General features: G+C 46.6%; 6 protein-coding genes and 1 non-coding gene across 7 annotated transcripts; 4 read left to right on the top strand and 3 right to left on the bottom strand.

The window, feature by feature from the left end:
* Positions 1–508: 508 nt before the first annotated feature.
* DFJ58DRAFT_716845 (uncharacterized protein) lies at positions 509–5,441 on the top strand (the record flags this gene model as incomplete). The annotated part of the gene is made up of 12 exons (XM_041384270.1): positions 509–646; positions 698–1,333; positions 1,385–1,578; positions 1,630–1,774; positions 1,843–1,991; positions 2,050–2,097; positions 3,603–3,867; positions 3,949–3,964; positions 4,015–4,212; positions 4,250–4,388; positions 4,440–5,109; positions 5,193–5,441. 12 exons carry the CDS (start codon positions 509–511, stop codon positions 5,439–5,441), a joined length of 2,847 nt encoding a protein of 948 aa, XP_041242665.1.
* Positions 5,442–6,218: 777 nt separating this feature from the next.
* On the top strand, positions 6,219–7,458 carry DFJ58DRAFT_906591 (nucleoside phosphorylase domain-containing protein; the record flags this gene model as incomplete). Its single annotated transcript, XM_041395016.1, has 5 exons — positions 6,219–6,327; positions 6,382–6,439; positions 6,493–6,514; positions 6,577–7,112; positions 7,161–7,458. Exons 1-5 carry the CDS (start codon positions 6,312–6,314, stop codon positions 7,456–7,458), a joined length of 930 nt encoding a protein of 309 aa, XP_041242664.1. The 5' UTR covers positions 6,219–6,311.
* A 153-nt stretch (positions 7,459–7,611) lies between these two features.
* DFJ58DRAFT_445104 (uncharacterized protein) lies at positions 7,612–9,170 on the bottom strand. The gene is made up of 5 exons (XM_041380439.1): positions 8,976–9,170; positions 8,367–8,925; positions 8,238–8,319; positions 8,064–8,184; positions 7,612–8,015 (listed from the first exon to the last, which is right to left on the bottom strand). The coding sequence occupies exons 2-5, from the start codon at positions 8,699–8,701 to the stop codon at positions 7,963–7,965; spliced, it is 591 nt and encodes a 196-aa protein (XP_041242663.1). The 5' UTR covers positions 8,702–8,925; positions 8,976–9,170; the 3' UTR covers positions 7,612–7,962.
* Positions 9,171–10,057: 887 nt separating this feature from the next.
* Positions 10,058–12,064, bottom strand: DFJ58DRAFT_685275 (TIP49 C-terminus-domain-containing protein). The gene is made up of 7 exons (XM_041383296.1): positions 11,829–12,064; positions 11,559–11,778; positions 11,183–11,424; positions 10,824–11,129; positions 10,611–10,771; positions 10,420–10,560; positions 10,058–10,370 (listed from the first exon to the last, which is right to left on the bottom strand). Exons 1-7 carry the CDS (start codon positions 12,021–12,023, stop codon positions 10,202–10,204), a joined length of 1,434 nt encoding a protein of 477 aa, XP_041242662.1. The 5' UTR covers positions 12,024–12,064; the 3' UTR covers positions 10,058–10,201.
* A 49-nt stretch (positions 12,065–12,113) lies between these two features.
* DFJ58DRAFT_794176 (uncharacterized protein) lies at positions 12,114–13,733 on the bottom strand. Its single transcript, XM_041390436.1, has 4 exons — positions 13,483–13,733; positions 13,399–13,435; positions 12,724–13,351; positions 12,114–12,667 (listed from the first exon to the last, which is right to left on the bottom strand). Exons 1-4 carry the CDS (start codon positions 13,701–13,703, stop codon positions 12,360–12,362), a joined length of 1,194 nt encoding a protein of 397 aa, XP_041242661.1. The 5' UTR covers positions 13,704–13,733; the 3' UTR covers positions 12,114–12,359.
* A 104-nt stretch (positions 13,734–13,837) lies between these two features.
* On the top strand, positions 13,838–13,942 carry DFJ58DRAFT_t105. Its single transcript has one exon. It is a non-coding gene; the product is annotated as a tRNA-Met (tRNA).
* A 499-nt stretch (positions 13,943–14,441) lies between these two features.
* On the top strand, positions 14,442–16,060 carry DFJ58DRAFT_842495 (uncharacterized protein; the record flags this gene model as incomplete). The annotated part of the gene is made up of 9 exons (XM_041392842.1): positions 14,442–14,481; positions 14,518–14,574; positions 14,707–14,712; positions 14,827–14,862; positions 14,939–15,006; positions 15,060–15,147; positions 15,445–15,618; positions 15,709–15,785; positions 15,962–16,060. The coding sequence occupies 9 exons, from the start codon at positions 14,442–14,444 to the stop codon at positions 16,058–16,060; spliced, it is 645 nt and encodes a 214-aa protein (XP_041242660.1).
* Between the last annotated feature and the right edge of the window lie 2,719 nt (positions 16,061–18,779).

The following is an 18,779-nucleotide window of genomic DNA, read 5'->3' as shown; positions in this document are numbered from 1 at the left end:
CTTAATTTTTGTGGCCCAATCTCAGACGAGTTTCGTACAGCTAACTCAGTGTCTCGATTTCTCAGCACCATGGTTGCATATCTTGAAGATATTGATTATTTGATTCACTGGGGGGGAGTTTCGGAACTTTGCATTGCTCACTTGTCAGGGGAGTTAATGTATCAGAAAAACCTCCGTGTTTGAGTCATGTTCACACAGATGTACTAGTGTATGACTGACTTGTGTTTGCCTCGTGTTTACTAGCAATACATCTACCCACCACATTCCAACGATCATGGTTAGCAAACGCCGACGACAGTACGACAAAGACATGCGGGAGAAATTTTATGTTCTTGATCGAGAACTTGAACAGTCTCGTCAACTTGCCTCAGCCACGACAGAGAGAGAGGAAGCTTCTCAGCCATCAACCTACAAGCACAAACACACTTCATTCACTCAGACCCAGGATACGAGTTGCAGTAGACTATCTGCATGAGTCGAATATTTTGAAGGTTCAGCATCCGCAAGCATGGAACATCAAGATTTACCAGTGTGTGATCCTCAATCTTTTGATGACTTGGATTTCAACATCGTGGATGGTGCACATGAAAACTACTTAGAAGATACCAACATTGAGCCTACTAGAAAGCGAAAATGCACTGCAGGGGTAAGTCACAAGTGCACTGAAAATTTGGATTTGTGAATTAATTTTGTGCAGGATTATCCACTCACATCATGGCTTCCTGAACGAGATGCATTTATCCTGGAGATGTTAAGATTGGAAGGACGCAGAGACTTTATATCTCAAGCCACTTGCCGTGGAACTTATGGCTGCTCTTTGCCAGCTGAATTTCGTTGTGAGGATTGTTTTGGCACCAAGCTATACTGTCAGTCATGCACCATGGAAAGGCACCATGAGCATCCATTGCACAGGATTAAGGTAAGCCGCTTGAACATTTTCAAAAAAATTATCATTGAACATCTCTTAGCATTGGAAGGACGTGTTTTTCACGATGTCACACTCAAATCTCTCGGACTGCGAATTCAACTGGGACACCCCACCCAAGAGCGCTGCTACAACCCAGCTGCTTGCCAGGATTTCGTCGTACTCCACGTGAATGGCATTCATGAAGTCAGTTTAGACTTCTGCGGGTGCGAGACCGCTCAAAGTCCCACCACCCAGCTGCTTCGCATTCAATGGTTCCCTGCAACAGTCCTAGAGCCGAAAACCACAGCAACATTCAAGCTTCTTCGACATTTTCACATTCTCTCATTCAAATCTAAGGTCTCCACGTTTGAATATTGGCAGACCTTAACGCGTCTTACTCACAATAGAGGGGTGATCATTGTGAAAGTAAGATAGCTTTCATTTGCGGTTTTGTAAATATCTGACACTCAATGATAGGATCGTTATGACTCTCTACTTCGAATGATATGGGAATGGCGAAACATCACTTTGCTCAAACGCTTTGGATGGGGACACGATCCCGCAGGTACTGGAGCAACAGAGCAAGGCTCATGTGCCATCTTGTGTCCGGCTTGTCCTCAGCCTGGTAAGAATCTTCCTGAGAACTGGGAGAGTGCCCCGTCAGAAACTTGGTATGGGCTTCAACCTGTATTGTTAGAATTGCGCTGATCAACGTTATCCAGCTGGTTATATGCCTTGTTTCTCGCAATTGACGCCAACTTCCGTCTGGCACGCAAGAATGTTTCTTTGGATCAAATGGACCCTGGGCTCAACCATGGCTGGGCGTACTTCGTGGAGGAACGACAATACAAGACATTTCTTACTGATGTCGGGAGATGTCCGCAGGAGGTGAAGTCATTCAATTTAAATGAGAATCCTGTCTGACAGAAACTTAGAAAAGCACATGCGCAAGCCATAATGCAGTCAACTTAGTGGAAACGAAAAACTCTTGGGGCCTGGCAGCCACTGGAGCAGGAACTGTTGACTGCTTGCAACACAATTTCAAATGGCCCTGTGGTGTTGGTGACTTGCAAAAAGGCGAAAAGTACGTAGTCGATGACCTGCCTGATTTAACTCTGTTACTGATGCTTGCTTTTTTATAGGTACGTGAACATGGATTATCTCTTCTTTTCGACCATGCAACACACGGTGTCTTAATAACCGAGGGTCTTATATAAATACGTGTAAGAATGTAATGACACCACAATTACACTGGATAAGACTTCTTGCCAGTCCTCGATTAACACGGTCTACGACTTTTCTTCTTTCGTGGTAGATAATGTGTGAGTTCTTGGGAGGCTCGCTAAACCAATCAGTCAGATTAACTTAGCTGGAGCTTTATTATCTCTGATTGAAACTATGGGATTGTCTAGGATATACCGTCTAGACACTTGAACTGGTTTCCTGAATATACAGTTAACTGTTGAGAAGCTGGTCTCAAATGTGACTACGTGGACCAAAGCTCGTGTTGGTCAATATACAAATACCTGGTGAGAACGCTGGTCTCACAAATAACAACAATGACAAATAAAAAAAAACAATGACAAATAACAACAATGACCAAAGCTCGTGTTGGTCAGTATACAAATACCTGGTGAGAACGCTGGTCTCACAAATAACAACGGTGACCAAAGCTCGTGTTGGTCAGTAAACACTACGTGGTGAGAACACTGGTCTCACAAAACTGGGTTTCTATCGCGAGAAACTTACGTAATCTCAAGGGAAACACTTTCCCTGCACTTGCCTGGACAGTTCTTACAAAGGAAATGGGCTTTGTAAGCAGCAATTTGTTCAGACTGAAGCTTCTTAGGTGAGAGTTCAATTTGCTCAAGAGGGAGATTCTTGAATGCAACAAGTGGGAGATCTATTTTTTTGGGGGAGAATGGGCTCTCCTTATATACATTTTGTGTGGGAATATTATGTAAGTAAAAAGGTGATGTAATGACTTCAGAATGTGAGAAGAATATTCCAAAAACTGGAGCAGAATGTTCTAGCAGGTGCAAAAGAACATTCCAGAATATTCATGGTGGGATAATGACATCATTCTGAGTCACTATGAGTCACTATGAGTCATTATGAGTCATTGGAATGTTCTAGCAAATTCCATGGAACATGACATCATTATGACATCACTATGATATCATATCTTTCAACCAAAATACCTGCAGGAGTGTAGGTGAAGTCCTATGACATCATTATGACATCATACCCTGTAGGTACAATTTTATGAAGCATCTGATTAGTCAGAGCATCCTAATAGAAAAGTAAAGTAAAGAAACACTAGAGAAAACAACTCAGAAATAATGGAACAAATAATAGTACACAATACGCAGGCTTTTTAGATAGGTTTTTGTTAGGCTTTGAACTTTTCTCTATGGGTTTCTCTAGCCAAAGTGAATAAGCCAAATGAAAGGCAATACCTTAACCTTCATTTTTGCTTCTCATATCAACTAGGTCATTATGTGATTCCCATCTCACATATGACTTTTCTTCAAAACATGGTGGATTCATGAATCACTGAGGGAAAACTGAAACTATTGGACCAAGGTTTGATACCAAGGTATGGGTTGACTAGTCTGAGGACTAAGCTAACAGACTTTGTCTTTTAGGGGGATACCTAGTAGTCATGTCCATGCATGATTCCCAAATCATGCAGGACAACGGGGAATACCGTGGTCCTGAACATATCTTATGACATCGCTTGTCAATGGAGCACGAATTTGTGGCGGCGCATGCATCAATACCCATCTACGATACATCTCCACCACCATGATAACAAGACCATCACATTTCTTGTGCGGAAATTCCATCTTCCTGCGCACATTGAAATTTGCCAGATTACTTACTCTCACAACCTCCTCAAAGGCATGGGGCGGACAGATGGAGAGGCACCCGAGTGTGGCTGGGCCAACATCAATCCAGTCGCTACGAGCACTCGTGAGATGGGCCCATGATCACGCTGCGATACTCTGGACGACCATTTTGGTGATTTTAATTGGAAGAAGGTCACTAATATGGGTAAGTCATTCAATATGTCTTCATTTAACTACATTTGACTCATTATTTAGGTGACAGTCTATCACGAAAGCTCAAAGCTGCTGTTCCTGAATGCGACCAGCATGTATGCGATTTTGAAGACTTCGACAATGCACTTGAACACGAGAGACCCGAACAGGTGGTGGAATGGAGGTTGGCAGTGGAACGATGGGAATCAGATTCGTCACAAGAGAATCCTTTTGCACTTACAGGCAAACATATGTTACTAGGTTGTCCGAGGAATGTGAAACACTCACTTTCTTCTAGCACTAACACAAGCAGCTGTACGACTCAGTCTCTCTCAGCAAGAAGCTGACAACCTCGAGCATGGTGTGGACGACTCACTGCATGAGGAAGTCTCGCGCAGCGTGTTAATCTCATCAGGAATGGAGATCAAGGATCAGCAGTAAGTCTTCGATTGTCGAAGTTTCATATATACGTTGAGGCTATTTTGCAGGTGTTGGCTTGCGAGAGATATCGAGCTTCTGGGAGGGCATCCAACTGACTTACAGCGCACGAAGCTTCAAGAACGGGGCAACATTTTACAACGCAAAATAAAACAATGGAGCAAGGTCCAACTTTTGTACATGCCGGTCGTTGCTCGCCTTCGCGCATTGGATATGCCAACAAGCAGGACCCATTTGACTGAAGAAAAGGCTCACGAGATCGAACTGTGGCTTCCCTCCAAGATCTACAGAGATGCAACAGACCCAGTGCATCAATGTGATGCCACACTAAGTCAGTATGAGTGGGAGCTTCGCAGGGCCCAGGCATATGATGCGCTGGATGACCTCCGACGTCACCTGCGCCTACGCGCACATCTTTACAAATTCAAAGATACCCATATTCGTGGCCAGCGAGCTAACACACGCGCGTCAGCCATCATTGACAAAGTCGAGTTGAATGTGTCCGTCGCTGCTGCAAGGTATCACAGAGCATGGTCTGCACTTGAACATCTCTCCCCGGCTCTGTCTTGCACTACGTGGAAGGAGGAGTTCCTGAAACTGGAGAATGATGACATCCATGGGATGTCTCAAGGTAAGCCAGGCCAATCGTCTGGCAACTGTACATTGTCCTGGATATGGAAGGCACGTGGCATAGCTAGTGACACTCCTGAAGGGGAGACGGTGCTCAATGAATGTAGGTTATGTTTTTTTTTGCAATTGCTGATACCTAAATATTACTAGCATTAAGAATTGAATGATGCAAGTCTTGCGCACGAGCTACGCATTGGGTCAAGGAGGTGCAACTTCTTCAAGAGGAGATGAGGCGTGTCGTGGCATACCTTTTGTGGCATGCTACGTGGTGGAATGCGCAAGCAGATCGTCGCACAGGGCTCGCGCTTGCAGAGGTTGAAGGTATCAGAGGATATGCAAAGCGTCAGGCAGCCATGTGGCGGGATCTCCATGATACATTCCTTTCAAAGTGGGGGTGCCATGAATGGCATTTTTTAATTTAAACTGTGATCTATTTACAATGTTCTGATGAAGCAATCAAATTCATTGGTGACGCACTCCAGTAGCATCGAGAACAAGCAAGATCACAAGAGAGATCCCAATCTTTGAAACTAACATTCCAGTAGCATCGAGAACAAGCGAGATCACAAGAGAGATGCATCGTGCCTGGTATCATTCAAGTGACATGGGTGATGTGCTGTTGAGGACATTAAGCTTCATGAAGCTTCACGTTGGTAGCTCAGAAACGAACTTACAAAATGTACTGTGTATAGTTAGACATGGTTAAGTATCACCCTGCCATGAACAGGTGGCAGAGTCATTTATATGGGTCCTCACTTGGGTCTGTCTTCGTTATGAAGAGGGCAAGCTGCTGTGCAAGGGCGGGCCCCTCAATGAATGGCTGAAAGTGGCTGCTATTCAGTGCAGGAAGGAAAAGACTGACTTCTTGTACTCTCTTCGTGATGACATCAGACCCTCGCCATCACACCTTAAAAACTGGGATTTTGCGCAATCTTGTCTCGATACTCTCGGCTCTCACTACGTGGTGCGTTCTAGTATACGATTTCCGTTGGAGGATCATATTGTGTTTGAGACGTGGCTTGAAAAACAGATACGTGACCCAAAGAGATTCGAGTCACAAGAACTCCTAGATGTCCGCGTGTAATTTACATCATAATACAAAGCCCATCTTAGCATCATAATAATTCAATGATTTTGCGATTGCTAATTTAAATTTAGCTTATCTGATTTGAAGCTTATCTATCATTCGTGTTACTTACGATTGATCAAACGTTTGTTTACAACTTGCAAAATAAAATGTCTCAAACATCGCAAATTGAACTTTCTGAGTGCTAACATCTCATTCTGATATCATGACCTCCAAGGATGGTTGGTCCTGTCTTCCTTCAGTCGCGTGTTCAGTTCCTTATGACAACTTCACAGTGCTCGTCGGTGTCATCGGTGGTAGTGGGCTATATCACCTTGATAACCTGTCTTTCGTGTGAGTTGTGACCTGAACAAGTCATGTTCTGTAACTCACGACAAACACCTCAGGGAGAAGGTCAACCCAGAGACTGTTCGTTTTCATTCTCTAAGAGCCTCCGCGATCTTGACCAATATGCGTTGCTGTCTTCTTAGCCTTGGGGATACCCATCTTCGCCCATTACCATTTGCTCGCTACCTTCAGGATCAAAGATTGCCTTCCTGGCTCGTCACGGGCAGCACCATTCGATTGCACCGTCAGCAGTCCCTTCTCGCGCTAACATCGCAGCTTTGAAGTCATTAGGCGTCCGGGTTATTCTTGCATTCAGTGCTGTTGGCTCGCTCCGCGAAGAGATCACCCCGGGATCTTTTGTCATTCCTACCCAGATAATTGATCGCACGAAGGGCATACGCCCAGCCAGCTTCTTTGAGGGCACGAAGATAGTCGCTCATGCTGCATTCGGTGATCCATATAGCGTGAAGTTGATCCGCTGGCTGGAGCTAAGAGTAGAGAAGGCTCTTGCAGACGAAGGCAGAGGAGTGGTTCTCCACAAGGACAAGTGCATCGTTTGTATGGAAGGTCCTCAGTTTTCCACCAGGGCGGAGAGCATCATGTATCGAGCGTGGGGTGGGGATCTTATTAACATGAGCGCTTTGCCCGAAGCCAAGTTAGCTCGGGAGGCGGAACTAAGGTGACGTGGCCGTTCACTTTACTTTGACTTGACTGATAAACCATCTAGCTACGCGCTAATCGCAACTGCCACAGACTATGATTCATGGCGTCCTCATTCGGAGGCGGTCACTGCCGCGGAAGTGTTCAAAACCCTGCAGGATAATGCTAATACATCGAGGCATGTTGCAGCAGCCGTTCTTGAAGACCTTCATGCTGCCGCGTTGGATGGGGACATTCTGAGTGAAGAAATGGGCGGCATGCGTTTCTCTATCATGCCGAGAAGTGGCGAGCAGGACCAAGAAAGTATCAAGAAGCTGGCCTTCATACTACCCGACTACTTCACGCCAGGCGATGTTGCTAACTAGATGCTATCATCTTAGTGTTGGTCTAGAATGGTGTCCAGATTCACCTGCGATCTGGGTTTTCGTTAATACTATATCTCTTCTCTGAAATATCAATCATTCCACCGCCTGGCAATCTGGCTCGTGAACAGAGCTCTTGTCCGATGTTGACATAGCATACTGGCTTGTATGTAGATGTGAAGTGGGGGAAACTAGTTTATTCTACCGAGTTCACTTCCTTCGGTGTTAAATGCGAATGAGGAAATGAAAAGGAACAATTAGGCTCGAAAAGGACGAAAATCAGGGGACGGGGGGGGCATCAAATCCTGTTCGTTGCAAGAAAGAAAAGGGTGCGATGGATGCCCTGCCTGATCACTGAGTACTCGTTGTCCATGACAGTAAAACATCTGGCTGCTCGGTAATCATCCCCATCTCGGATCTTTGTTACAGTATGTAGTTAGCATGACTGCGAAGTTCGCCTCGGATGGTGGGCAATTTTGAGGGATGAGTTGTGACACGTTTGTGTATCTACAAGTTATGCTCTGCAATGTAACGCATGATGAGGAGTGAAGCCATGATGTCTAATGGTAGAGTCAGCTACTGTCCAAGGATAGATAACAGTAACATACCGATCGAAAGGTGACAAAATGATTCGTGAACGGTCAAAGTGTTTCCGGAGACACCATAAGCTGGCATATGCGGTTGACGAAGATCGTAATGGGCGATAAGGTAATTTTCTTCTGAAATGCACTGTAGGGAAGACGGGTCCAGGTATGTTAGTGGACAAAGCATATTTAACATACCGACCACTCATGACCGTCTGCGCTTTGGTGCTCCCATCTGTATTCCCGGCCATCACTCGCCCGAAATTTTCTGGAGAGAGATCTGTGGTACGTCAGGTTTGGCTCCGGCAACACAAGAGAACAGCATACCCTCCGAAAAAGGCCGTCTTTCGTAGGTATCTGTTCATCGGCATCGTCATGCTGGGTGCAGGAGGGTAAAAAAAGTTGATATTTCCTAGTCCTCCTGCAGCACCCCCTGCAAACTCGAGTATTACTGAAGGCTGCCTCTCCAGATGCCGCGCGTCTCCGTGTCGAGTTGAACGACGTCCCATGCTGTAGATAGCCAAAACGTTGTTGTTTCTGGCAGGAGAACGTGGATGAGGCACTACTCGAAGGAACATGCGATCGTAAATGTCGTCATAGTCCGAACCAGCTACATGGCCTGTTCGATCCTCGAACATGTATGGCATCTGAAGAGGTCTCATGACACTTGTCGAGGTGCCAAATGATACAGTAGTCGGGGCGCAAATGCGAGGCTAAAGTATTGACCTGACCGGGGCCTCTTATATATAGTCCCGCACGTTTCATGACCTGTGCGGTCGCTTCCTCGGGTCAGCAGGGCCCAAAAAGGGAGCCAAGTTAAACTCCGGACAGGTTGCGTCGTTGGCGCGCATGGGGTATTCTAGTTCTCGCGGGGTTGCAATTTGCCCTGACAAACTTTAGCACTGGATCGTCTGGAGAGCGGAAAAGGGCACCTGCCTTGGCGTGCTGGTCGCGTTATCATTGACTTGTAAACAAAATCCCCAGTATGCGAGGCACGGGCCCCGTTCTCAGCGGATAATGACTGTTATCGAATGCAACGACTTGAACATGGGGCTACTGAGCCGAACAATGAACTATGGGATCTAAACCTGGACTGTGCACAAAGTTGAGCCTCATGCCAATCCTTACGTGATTGCCTTTGATGGTAACACAAGAAATGGAAGCTTGCAAAGTCAAATGTCACATCCAACCAATGGGATGTATGAGATGTCCCACCTGTGTACTCTTGTCCCCACTACCAACGTGCGAAACCTTTCCACTCGCTCCCTTTTCTAACAACATGCGGTGATCAGCCATGTCACGAGCTCATGCTGACACGACGTGTGCCTTGCAAAAGCGCAGGAACTAAGACCGGGAAACTTGCGCAGTGGCGCCTGTGGCTGCGCTCATGAGAATACCGGATCCAGGCGCCAGACTGTGCAAGCTCTTGCACTTACAGGAATGGTGATAGAAGATCATCATAAGCTCTGCGTTCAGACGTTCAAGGCCCGCACGCTGTTGCATGGGAAACATGCCAAAAAAGTGATTGGCTTGAATGCATCATTTACTGGAAGGTCGAGCACGGTGATAAGGAGTCAGTGAAGTCGTGAGAATCACATAAGCACATACAAGGCTTGCTGTGGATTCCCTCTAAAAATATGATCGGATGATGCGCCGAGTTTCAGAGTCTAACGACCGTAAACATAGTTTAGTGAGAGTATTTTTTTCTTCCAATGCAAAGAGGGGAAGTGTTTTGCGGAAGTGCGGGACATTAGAAATCAGAAACTTGGCGCGTTATGACATTGTGGGAAGTACGCCCTACGGTATGAGGCACAGAAGGGGCTAGAGTCACAAGTGCTCCAAATAATTAGGTGATGCGCAAGTGTGGAAATGAGTCCAGGGCATCAACAAGTTTCCCTTGGGGATCCCCACTGATTTCCCCACATGCCGCACAAATGTGATGAAATAGAGGCACGTGATTAGGGCGGTAGTTGTTCGAGACTCACAAAATATTGACTTCCTTAAGGTACACACTCTTCGCCATTTGAGACAAAATAATAGCACCCAGAGAAAGCATCCTCACATGAGTAGCAATTTAGGTAATCTGAACACGAGAGACCATGAACAAGATGAACGAGATAATATAAAAGCGTACAGGAGAAGTCGTTGGCAGGGAACGACATTCACCACATCTTTCCCCCATCAAAGCCACCGTCCGCGCCAATATTAGTTGCAGAAGTCTTCGCATCTAAGAATAGTTCATTCATCTCTCCAATATCCTCTACCTCTATCTGACTTCTTCCGGAAAGACCAGCGAGAATTGAAGCTGGCGTAAGAAGTTGGAGAGCATATCTGTTAAGGCAGTCATGAGGAGTTCGCTGTTAATTGAGATGTCTCATACCGCATCGACCCTCGTTCACCCTCCTCTGCTATTCGCTCCAAAACCCCAGGTCCCAATTTAAGACCTTCTACGTTCGCGCGTAATTGTACTACCTTGCCGATCTGCTCGCGATTATATCCGTCAGTTTTCACAATAAGACATCTTGTCAAGGTAAATCAGTCGAAGGCCTGTCATGAGGTTTGCAGACTAACCGATCCAACAGATCTACAGGGATACCATGAGGTGAGACGACGTCGGTCGTCCCTCGTACTAGTGCATTTCCACGATTGGTAGCAAGTATTACAGTAGGTGCCATGGGTGATTCGAGGAGGGCATTGAGATAGGTGAAGCACTCGATATCCAACATATGCACCTAAATAAAATGTTTAGCCCTCGCTCCTACAGAAACACGAGAAGACAGATACCTCATCAATGAAAACCACGCCCGGAACAACCTCCGCAACGCCCTGATCTACGTAACCTTTCACCACCTTGTTGACTTCTCTTCGAAGTTTGTCTGTCACCTCCGTCCTTCCGCTCTTCACGAGGCTACCCATAACGCTCATGATGTCTTGACCGCCTTGCGGACGCGCATTGGCGGCATCGAGATCACCGAGAGTAACGTCTTGTACAAGCTCTTTACGCTTATGAACGTCGCCTTTTGGTAATGGCACATATGTCTCGGATTCGAGGTCATAGGAGGAGGCATATGCATCAGATCGTCCAACTCTCTGCATAAAAAGAAATTGACTTGTGTATGCTTGATTAATCAATACTGACACACCTTGACTGCACCGGTGTTGGCTTCTACATAGATAACATCACCGACCACAATTTTTTCCTTGAGGATTGCTTCATAGATGGTGGGATCCAGTCGCAACTGCTTGGTACCTTTGACAGTTTTGAGACCAACGATAACATGCGAGACTGTCTTTCCGTATCCGCTCAATGGATTCTCAGATTCCGCGGGTGTAAGTTCGGTGACCTCTCCTTCGTAAACCTCCTTGGTTTCTTTTATTCGCAGACCTGTCGTAAAGGGACGCGTTGAGTGTGAAGTTGTAGATCCGAGCCAAAACATTGGAAATGCGATATACAGCACAACATATAATGCGTATTCACGAGAAACCTGATAAAGACTTCCAAATATCTAAGGTACTCACCGATTGCCCTCCTGAACGATTCTGCAAGTACCTCCGTCTTCTTCACCTCTGTGCTGTACACCTCAGAACCAACCATAGGGCAAAATGGTACCTTGTTGCCAAGTTCGTGAGATACTGCTAGAGCAAGGGCCGTTTTGCCTGTTCCCGGTGCGCCTACGAGAAGTAGCGCGCGTCCCGAAAATTTGCGGGATTTTACGAGATCCACCACCACACCACATGCCTACGGGCTTGGTCAATTCCAGGAGAAAGAGAGAACAACGTTACAATGACCTCTCGAGCATTAGTCTGGCCTATGAATCCTGCGGCATCAGGTGCTGCAAGGCCATCTGATGTGAGCCCTAATCCTTTTATGTGCGAGTGAGGAGCGATTCTAGAGGAACGAGCACTGGATGTTGCAGATGGTGGGGGTAGAGCATTATGAGCGACAGGTGCTGATGTAGATGGTGTTGCGCTTGTTGCTTTCATGATGGCTTTTCCTTGGAACGCGTTGAAACGCGATAATCGTGACTGTCACGATATTATGTCAGCAGAAGGTTGTTTATTTCTAAAGCTGTTGCCAAACAAACTCCAATTTCCTATGTACATCGATCATCCTTCGAGAATTATAATTGCTCCGATGAATGTAACTTCTGCGTTGCTGTCTTCATTATTTTCTTCGAACGTTTTACGTAGATGGCCGACTAGTCAAGGAGTGGCTTCATAGCATAGCAGTACAATTTATTGGCAGATACTTATCCTGCAAGCCACGCACTTGACGTCGCAACCGCTCTGTTCAAGTCGTCTGAAAATTATTTTCGAATGTCACCAGTCCGCAAATCCAACAAGCCTGCCGTCCCATGTCCACCAAATCATCTCGTCCTCTTCTGGAATTTCTTCGCTCGATATCATTTCCGAATCTTCGGTTAGTTTCTGTCGGCTGCGAATCCATACACCTTCCACCTTTCCGCCTTTCTTCTTCTTAATATCATCTCTTGTTGGACGTTCCCCAGATTCCTCAAGAAACTGGTCTAGCAGCGCGTCAAAAGCACCGCTGAGTGCTTGCCTAGGCACCCACGCCGGGTGCATAAATTTTCGCGGAGCACGCAGTACTATGTGTGTCTGAGTTGGAGCTATTCCCGAGACGGCGTTAAGGTATAGATGAAACACTAAGATGGTTACTACTGACCCATTTCGCTGGCCATGCCTTGCCCATCATTTTCTCCGCACGCGCTTGCAAGTGTGCGAGAGAGCAGGCGTTCGGCGGTGCGGAGGGCTTCGAGTTCTTGGGCATAAGTTGGAGGTAGTAGGTGCGGTGGAGGAGGCGGAGAAGAGGAGGGAGAAGGTGTCCTAGACGGTGGTGGGGAGGGTGCTTGAGAAGATTCATCGGACTCCGTTTCCGAAGCTGCTTCTTCATCGCCTGAACTATCACTGCTATCACCGCCACCGCTTTCATTTGAGTCGGCTTCGCCATCGTTGCCGTTGTCCGAGTCAGACTCATTTTCACTATCATTTTTCTGGTCATCCTCCGCATCCTCTCCCTCACGTTCAGATGGGACACCCGAACAATCATCTCGTTTTCCCCAGACCTTTGCTTCCAAAGCATTCACACCCACCATTACCCTGCATTTAGCGGATCCAGGCGTGGGACCAAGAACAACTGCAAGGTAGGCACGACCAGAACTTCGAGCACCTTTTGTCCCACAGTGGTGGACGAACGCCGTGGAGAGTGCTGTAAATGTCGTATTGAGATGTGACGCGAGGGTATCAAATGAATTGAGGAGTTCATGACGCTTCTTCGCAGCTCGGGACGTGGTCTTTGTGGCGTCAGTTCTAAGGTCAGATAAATCAGCAGGGCACCTACATCGCCACCGAGCATCCGTGCCATTTGGATGACAGGGCTATATAAATATCAGCAGAAGGTTTGATTTCCAGCGCTTGAGCTTACAAGGGCACCTGACTCTTCAAAAACAGAACATGGCCGACCAAGCTAATGCACAATCTGGCGGCCATAGAATCCGTCACGAGGTCGGCATCGATTGTGATGGATGGAATCTTCGTAGGAGGGGGAGGCATTGGAGCAGGCCGTCTATTCGTACAGGTTTCTTCGATTTCTTCAGGAGGTACATGCCTTTCTAGCTTGCTGTCAGAGAGTGCGAGGACACGCATGATTGCAATTTGGGGGACCGGTGAATGAGGTGACACAGAATATGTGACGTCACGCGCTTAACGCGTTTTCGTCACGTGTCAGAAAATATTTTTCGCAAAGCCCTCAGTTATGTTACTTCACCCACAATGGAGAAGCCCTGATGGCTCAGTTGGTTAGAGCGCAGGTCTCATACTACCTGTATGACCGGTATCGTTACTGGGCAATCCTGAGGTCGCAAGTTCGAACCTTGCTCAGGGCATCATGTTTTCTGTCGGGATTTTTTTATAATGATCACGAGGTTCGGAGACGTCCGGCAATCATCATATGGGGGCGGCACCTTTTTCTACGTCTGTCCTTGGCAGCCACTTCGAGCATCAGGGCCAAATGCCGAGTTGTAGTGAGTTCGTCTGGTGAAGTAAGTTTTTAGGTACGTGATACATTACGCATTTTCTGCTCCACCGGTAGTACTACTAGTCCGGACATACTAAACTGGTCATTTCCCGCCGAAAACACGTACAACTACGACAACATCTCTGACGAGTGGCTCCTCCCTGAAAAACTCGTCCTCGACGTTTGCTCGACGTCCTCGGCAGCTGCAAGCTGACTAATAACGAAAGCTTCAGGCTCAAAAGTTAATAGGAGGGACTTCGTTTACAAATGCGATGGAGGTGGGCCGTACAAGACTTGACGCTTGAGCGTGCACCGCCATGAAGATCAACTTCAAAGACTGAGTGCAGCGGCACCGTGACGGACTCGGCATGATTCTGTCACACTCCGGCATAGTGGGCGACGAACACGGTTTGTTTCTCGTTCGAGACGCTGTTTATCTGACAGCTTCGTGGGAGTTCATCGATGCATCCCTAACACCCACTTTAGTGGGAGAGGGTCAAGGTACGAGCATTGCTCCTTCAAGCCCCGAGAAACACATCTTTGTTAGTTCCAACAGGTATTCTTTCGCTGACGCTGTCTGTCAATGTCTTGTCTCCCAGCACTGCGCCCGCTGCTCACTCTTTCATGTCACAGGTAACAGTACGTTCCGATTCAGTTCAATGCTCTTATTCGACAAAAACACATCTCCCTTCGTGTAGTCCAAATTCTAACTTATCCTAACGCCCACTGATAATCAAATGCACGTGATAATAGACTATGCTCTCCAGCACTTGATATGCCAATACAATGGTATATCGGGTGACAGACGAATGTCAGGATCTCAATCTCATTGAAATTCATTGGACGTGAAATTATATCCCACTAGCAACAACTTATCAAACTCCGAGTGTTCTACATCGCGCATGTAAGGCACAAATCAAACTATCGGTCTTGGTCTGTTTCGTCTTTTACTTTCTTCGTGATAAACCATTCTCACCTCATATCAGGTTTCTAGCTTCTACAGTGTTCTGTCAAGGAAGCAGTGGCACCTGGCCTCATCGCGAAACATCCGAGTCCCACATACTAGCATCGACGGTTTGTCAATCCCCCGCAATCAGACCACTGACTCGAATGTTGCACAGTTCCATCATGCATACTGCTATGAGTCGCACTTCGGCCCACACCTTTTTCTCTTGTTCTCCTCCATGGCAAAGGTTGGGACCGTACTCAATTTTAGTAGCCGCACTGATAAAGTGGTCTCTCAAGTCTACTACCAGTCGGAGTCCTGCATTCGACTTTTACTCAAAGTCCATTGATACGGTCGTTGTTTTAGTCATTCAAATTGTCCTGAACTGACATTCCGAGTCAAATTACTGGATAATGATTTGGCAGGTGGAGATTGCAAAGGAAAACACAAGGCCAAGCCTCTAGTGGGAGGCTGTGGCTCTGTCTATCGATGTCCGACTACAACACACCACGGGACTACCGATTACGAACCAGGACTCCTGGCACTCCTGAGGGCCTGTTCCAGGCCACCCTGGTACACAGGGTCTCGTGTCCAAGTATGTAAGTACATTGATAATTCCCTCCAAGCAAAGCTAAGCAGTTCGGTTCTCCGTTCATTTTATTGTCCGCGACTGACACCGAAGTTCACAGCCTTATTAACCTGCAACCCTGCTCCATTCCGAACCTATTCTGAAACAGTCCAGTTCCCGGATCTCAAAGAAAATGAGGTACGTGTCAGCAGAATGAGTCAAGACCTCAATCACTAGATTCATCAAGTTGGCCTGTTATTCGTTATCTGACTTCTTTACGCCCCGGTGATACTCCGAGACATGTACCTGCACAATCGCCTGCACTGCCTCTACTCGCTCATTAACACTGCTTCCTTTCTCGACTCTGGGTCCAGAAAGTCCCACGTTTCCCTCAGAATTCTAAATTCATCTGTCTGGGGAACTTAGCTTCGGCAGTATGGCTCAGAGCGATGATGCGAATATTGCCCAAATGATCTTCTTCCCAATCAGGTATCCAATCCATGTTACCAGAACGCTGATGAAACGATTGCCCACCCATGGTACAAATAGCAAGAAAATATATCTCTTTTACTTCTCACACAGGTGATCCCCTGCGCTAGAAATGCTCAATGAGAGACCCGTCGTCAAACATGCACTGTCCTCACTTGAGATCGGCTTCAGTAGTCGCAACATAATTCATGCCACTAACACCTCATCTTGATAATGACATCGGTCATAGAGGATTACGAGATGTGTAGACTATATATATCTTGTGCTGCCACATTCCAGCTGATTATGCTCATTGTCCGTCCTTACAATATGTAGACGTTCAAATAAAGGCATATATACCAAATGTTGGTTCAAGTCCAGTGGTGGCTTCGACGCCACCGCCTATGAAGGGCCGTCGACCTTTATCTTCGGAACACACCTATATTGTAAGAGTCTTCACATTTCTTAATGAAAATTGCCCCACCCGACGTCGGGCATTCATGCTACACTATACAGCTCCATGCAAAGTACTGAAAGTGCTCAGAGGTAGAGATAGTGCATGTTTCACGACAGCAGATCTTACGGACTCATCTATCAATCATACTACTGCATTTTTTACTTCCTTGGCGGGTACGTAGTACCATGACCTCAGTAAACCCGTGACCATTTATTCGACCTATCGATCGGTATGGCATCACACTTATCAGTTGGCACAGATACAATTCGGCACGCAACTAATTAATACAAAGTATCTGCTCAAGGTACCACCCGCTGGTTCTCCGAGTCAAGAATCAGTGTATCACGGTGGATGCCGACACTCAACTTCCCCCGGACAATCACGAATGGTGTGGTCGTGATGATTAGTCTCGAAACAGGCCTCATGGTTGTGTGAGTATCTAGGACCCGGACGAGCTTTTCGAAATATGTGGAAGGTATTTTGTGGCCAGGGTGCTTCGATTGCATATCCCGCACTGCAGAGCGTGAACGGTCTTATATAAGTTATATTCATAAGTTATATATCCTGACGGTGTCAATAATATTTTAATCATGATGCGTTGTTCGGCTGTCGTGAGTGACGAGGGTCATTAATATTGAATGGCTGCACACACGGTTTGAACGGGGATTAATGACTGCTCGTAGAAGTACTAGTGATGCAATTCCAGTGAACCGAAAATCTTCGGACAAGTCACAGGGGCCAGCCGGCGGTAGTAGACTCTAAACTCTGATCTAACACATAAATTGATCGTCGTAAGGATGTCGTTGCATTGTTCGGGTCCCAAAGTCGTTTAAGACCCGAGAAACGCTAAGGTCCGCTAACTTCGTTAGCTGAACTCGTGCCCAAACCTTATGGCGCGTAGCACTAACTTGCACCACTTGCAGACACCACTTGCAGTCTTCAACACCACCGTCGTAGCGACCATCGACAATTTGGAGTTGAGTATCTCTATGAGCAGGCGTGGCCAAGCGTCGTTACGATACATTTGTGGGTGATTATGGTATCGCTGAGTATGATTGCTGAGCGCTTTTTTTAGAGCGCAGCTCCATTTTAGCCAGGGGCCCACTGGTGGCGGCCGATGAACTGATGCAGTCATATCAGACTGTCAATTTACGGGGAACGTCACTTTGCGTTTCATTTGTGCCATCGTCATGTTTTCTGCTACTTTTAGATCACACTCGTCCTGTAATAAGTACTAGTCAGTACTAGTCGATGGAATGTAACGAGAGTCCACGTTCGCCTTTCTTTTCCTTCTTTTCTTCGTTTCAGAATATAGCCCCTTACGGTCACTGACCCTGTGTTGGATATTTATGTAACTCGTCATGAACTCTCCTTCATTTGACTGAATTCTAGAGTCGGGTGGATGAGGCAGACTCGTGATTCGTTTTTCCTTTATCGGGGGATATCCTGCTGGTCCAAGGGCCGCACAGGTAGTTCCCATGACACATACGTCGAAGCTTCATCTGAGTTGTGCTTAATGCTGCTCGAGCGTTCTCATGTGCACTTCGCACTGCAGGACGGTGAGAGACTCGAAGTAAACAATTTGAACCAGTGCGTAATTATACAATTATTGCGGTAAATCCTGTTTAAAATTCAGGGAAACGAATGTCCTTCAACTTCAGAGGTAACTTGCTGTACAGAACCTAACAACCCCGCTGTCAACTAGTCTGGTTGCAGAAGTAATAGTCCTATGACTAACTCAGATCGACTGCGCCGTTGAATTAAATCGGGTCACTTACCATGGAGGAGACGGTGTAACAGCAAGCTGCTAGGTAACCACTTGCACAGGGCTCTGAGTAGCTTTGGCATTCCTCGTCGTTGACACTACCCACTGCAGATGAATCCTTTACAACACATGTAAGCACAAATGTATCTCGCCGTTTATTGATGCTAGAGTCTCACCTCCTCACAACAGCGAGCTGTACCTTGACCACAACTGGTCGAATTGGTCGAAGCCCTAACACTGGCTGCAGTGGCATGCGAAATAAGAAGAAATAAGGTAAAAAATATGAAAGCGCGAACGAACATGTCGATTAGTCCACTGAAGGTTCAAATGAGTGCAGCACTATTTAAGAAAACGGGGCTAGGGGATTGTCACCCGAATGTGAGCATTTTACTCTGGAACTGAAACTGTATTAGCCAGCCTCGTTGAAGTGTGAGTTTGAAGTAATAGTCCATACCTGATGTCACCATAGGCTTCCATGTGAAAATGATCGCCACCGCAGTTC

Source organism: Suillus subalutaceus, assembly GCF_016647625.1.
Source record: "Suillus subalutaceus strain FC151 chromosome Unknown DFJ58scaffold_71, whole genome shotgun sequence".
Lineage (NCBI taxonomy): Eukaryota > Fungi > Basidiomycota > Agaricomycetes > Boletales > Suillaceae > Suillus > Suillus subalutaceus.
Note: the sequence above shows the minus strand (reverse complement) of the source record. Positions and strands in the feature narration are given on the sequence as shown.

Excerpts from the sequence above, each read along its gene's own strand:
- DFJ58DRAFT_445104 (XM_041380439.1), bottom strand. The coding sequence starts at position 8,701 with ATGAGACCTCTTCAGATGCCATACATGTTCGAGGATCGAACAGGCCAT. Across the intron at positions 8,185-8,237 it reads CAGACGGTCATGAGTGGTCG|TGCATTTCAGAAGAAAATTA; the intron begins GTATGTTAAATA and ends TCTTCCCTACAG. Across the intron at positions 8,016-8,063 it reads ATTTTGTCACCTTTCGATCG|ACATCATGGCTTCACTCCTC; the intron begins GTATGTTACTGT and ends CTCTACCATTAG.
- DFJ58DRAFT_685275 (XM_041383296.1), bottom strand. The coding sequence starts at position 12,023 with ATGAAAGCAACAAGCGCAACACCATCTACATCAGCACCTGTCGCTCAT. Across the intron at positions 11,425-11,558 it reads ATCGTTCAGGAGGGCAATCG|GTCTGCGAATAAAAGAAACC; the intron begins GTGAGTACCTTA and ends CCTTTACGACAG. Across the intron at positions 10,371-10,419 it reads GGTGAACGAGGGTCGATGCG|ATATGCTCTCCAACTTCTTA; the intron begins GTATGAGACATC and ends CTGCCTTAACAG.
- DFJ58DRAFT_794176 (XM_041390436.1), bottom strand. The coding sequence starts at position 13,703 with ATGCGTGTCCTCGCACTCTCTGACAGCAAGCTAGAAAGGCATGTACCT. Across the intron at positions 13,352-13,398 it reads CACGGATGCTCGGTGGCGAT|ACCACGTCCCGAGCTGCGAA; the intron begins GTAGGTGCCCTG and ends GACGCCACAAAG. Across the intron at positions 12,668-12,723 it reads AGGCATGGCCAGCGAAATGG|CTCCAACTCAGACACACATA; the intron begins GTCAGTAGTAAC and ends TCTCGGGAATAG.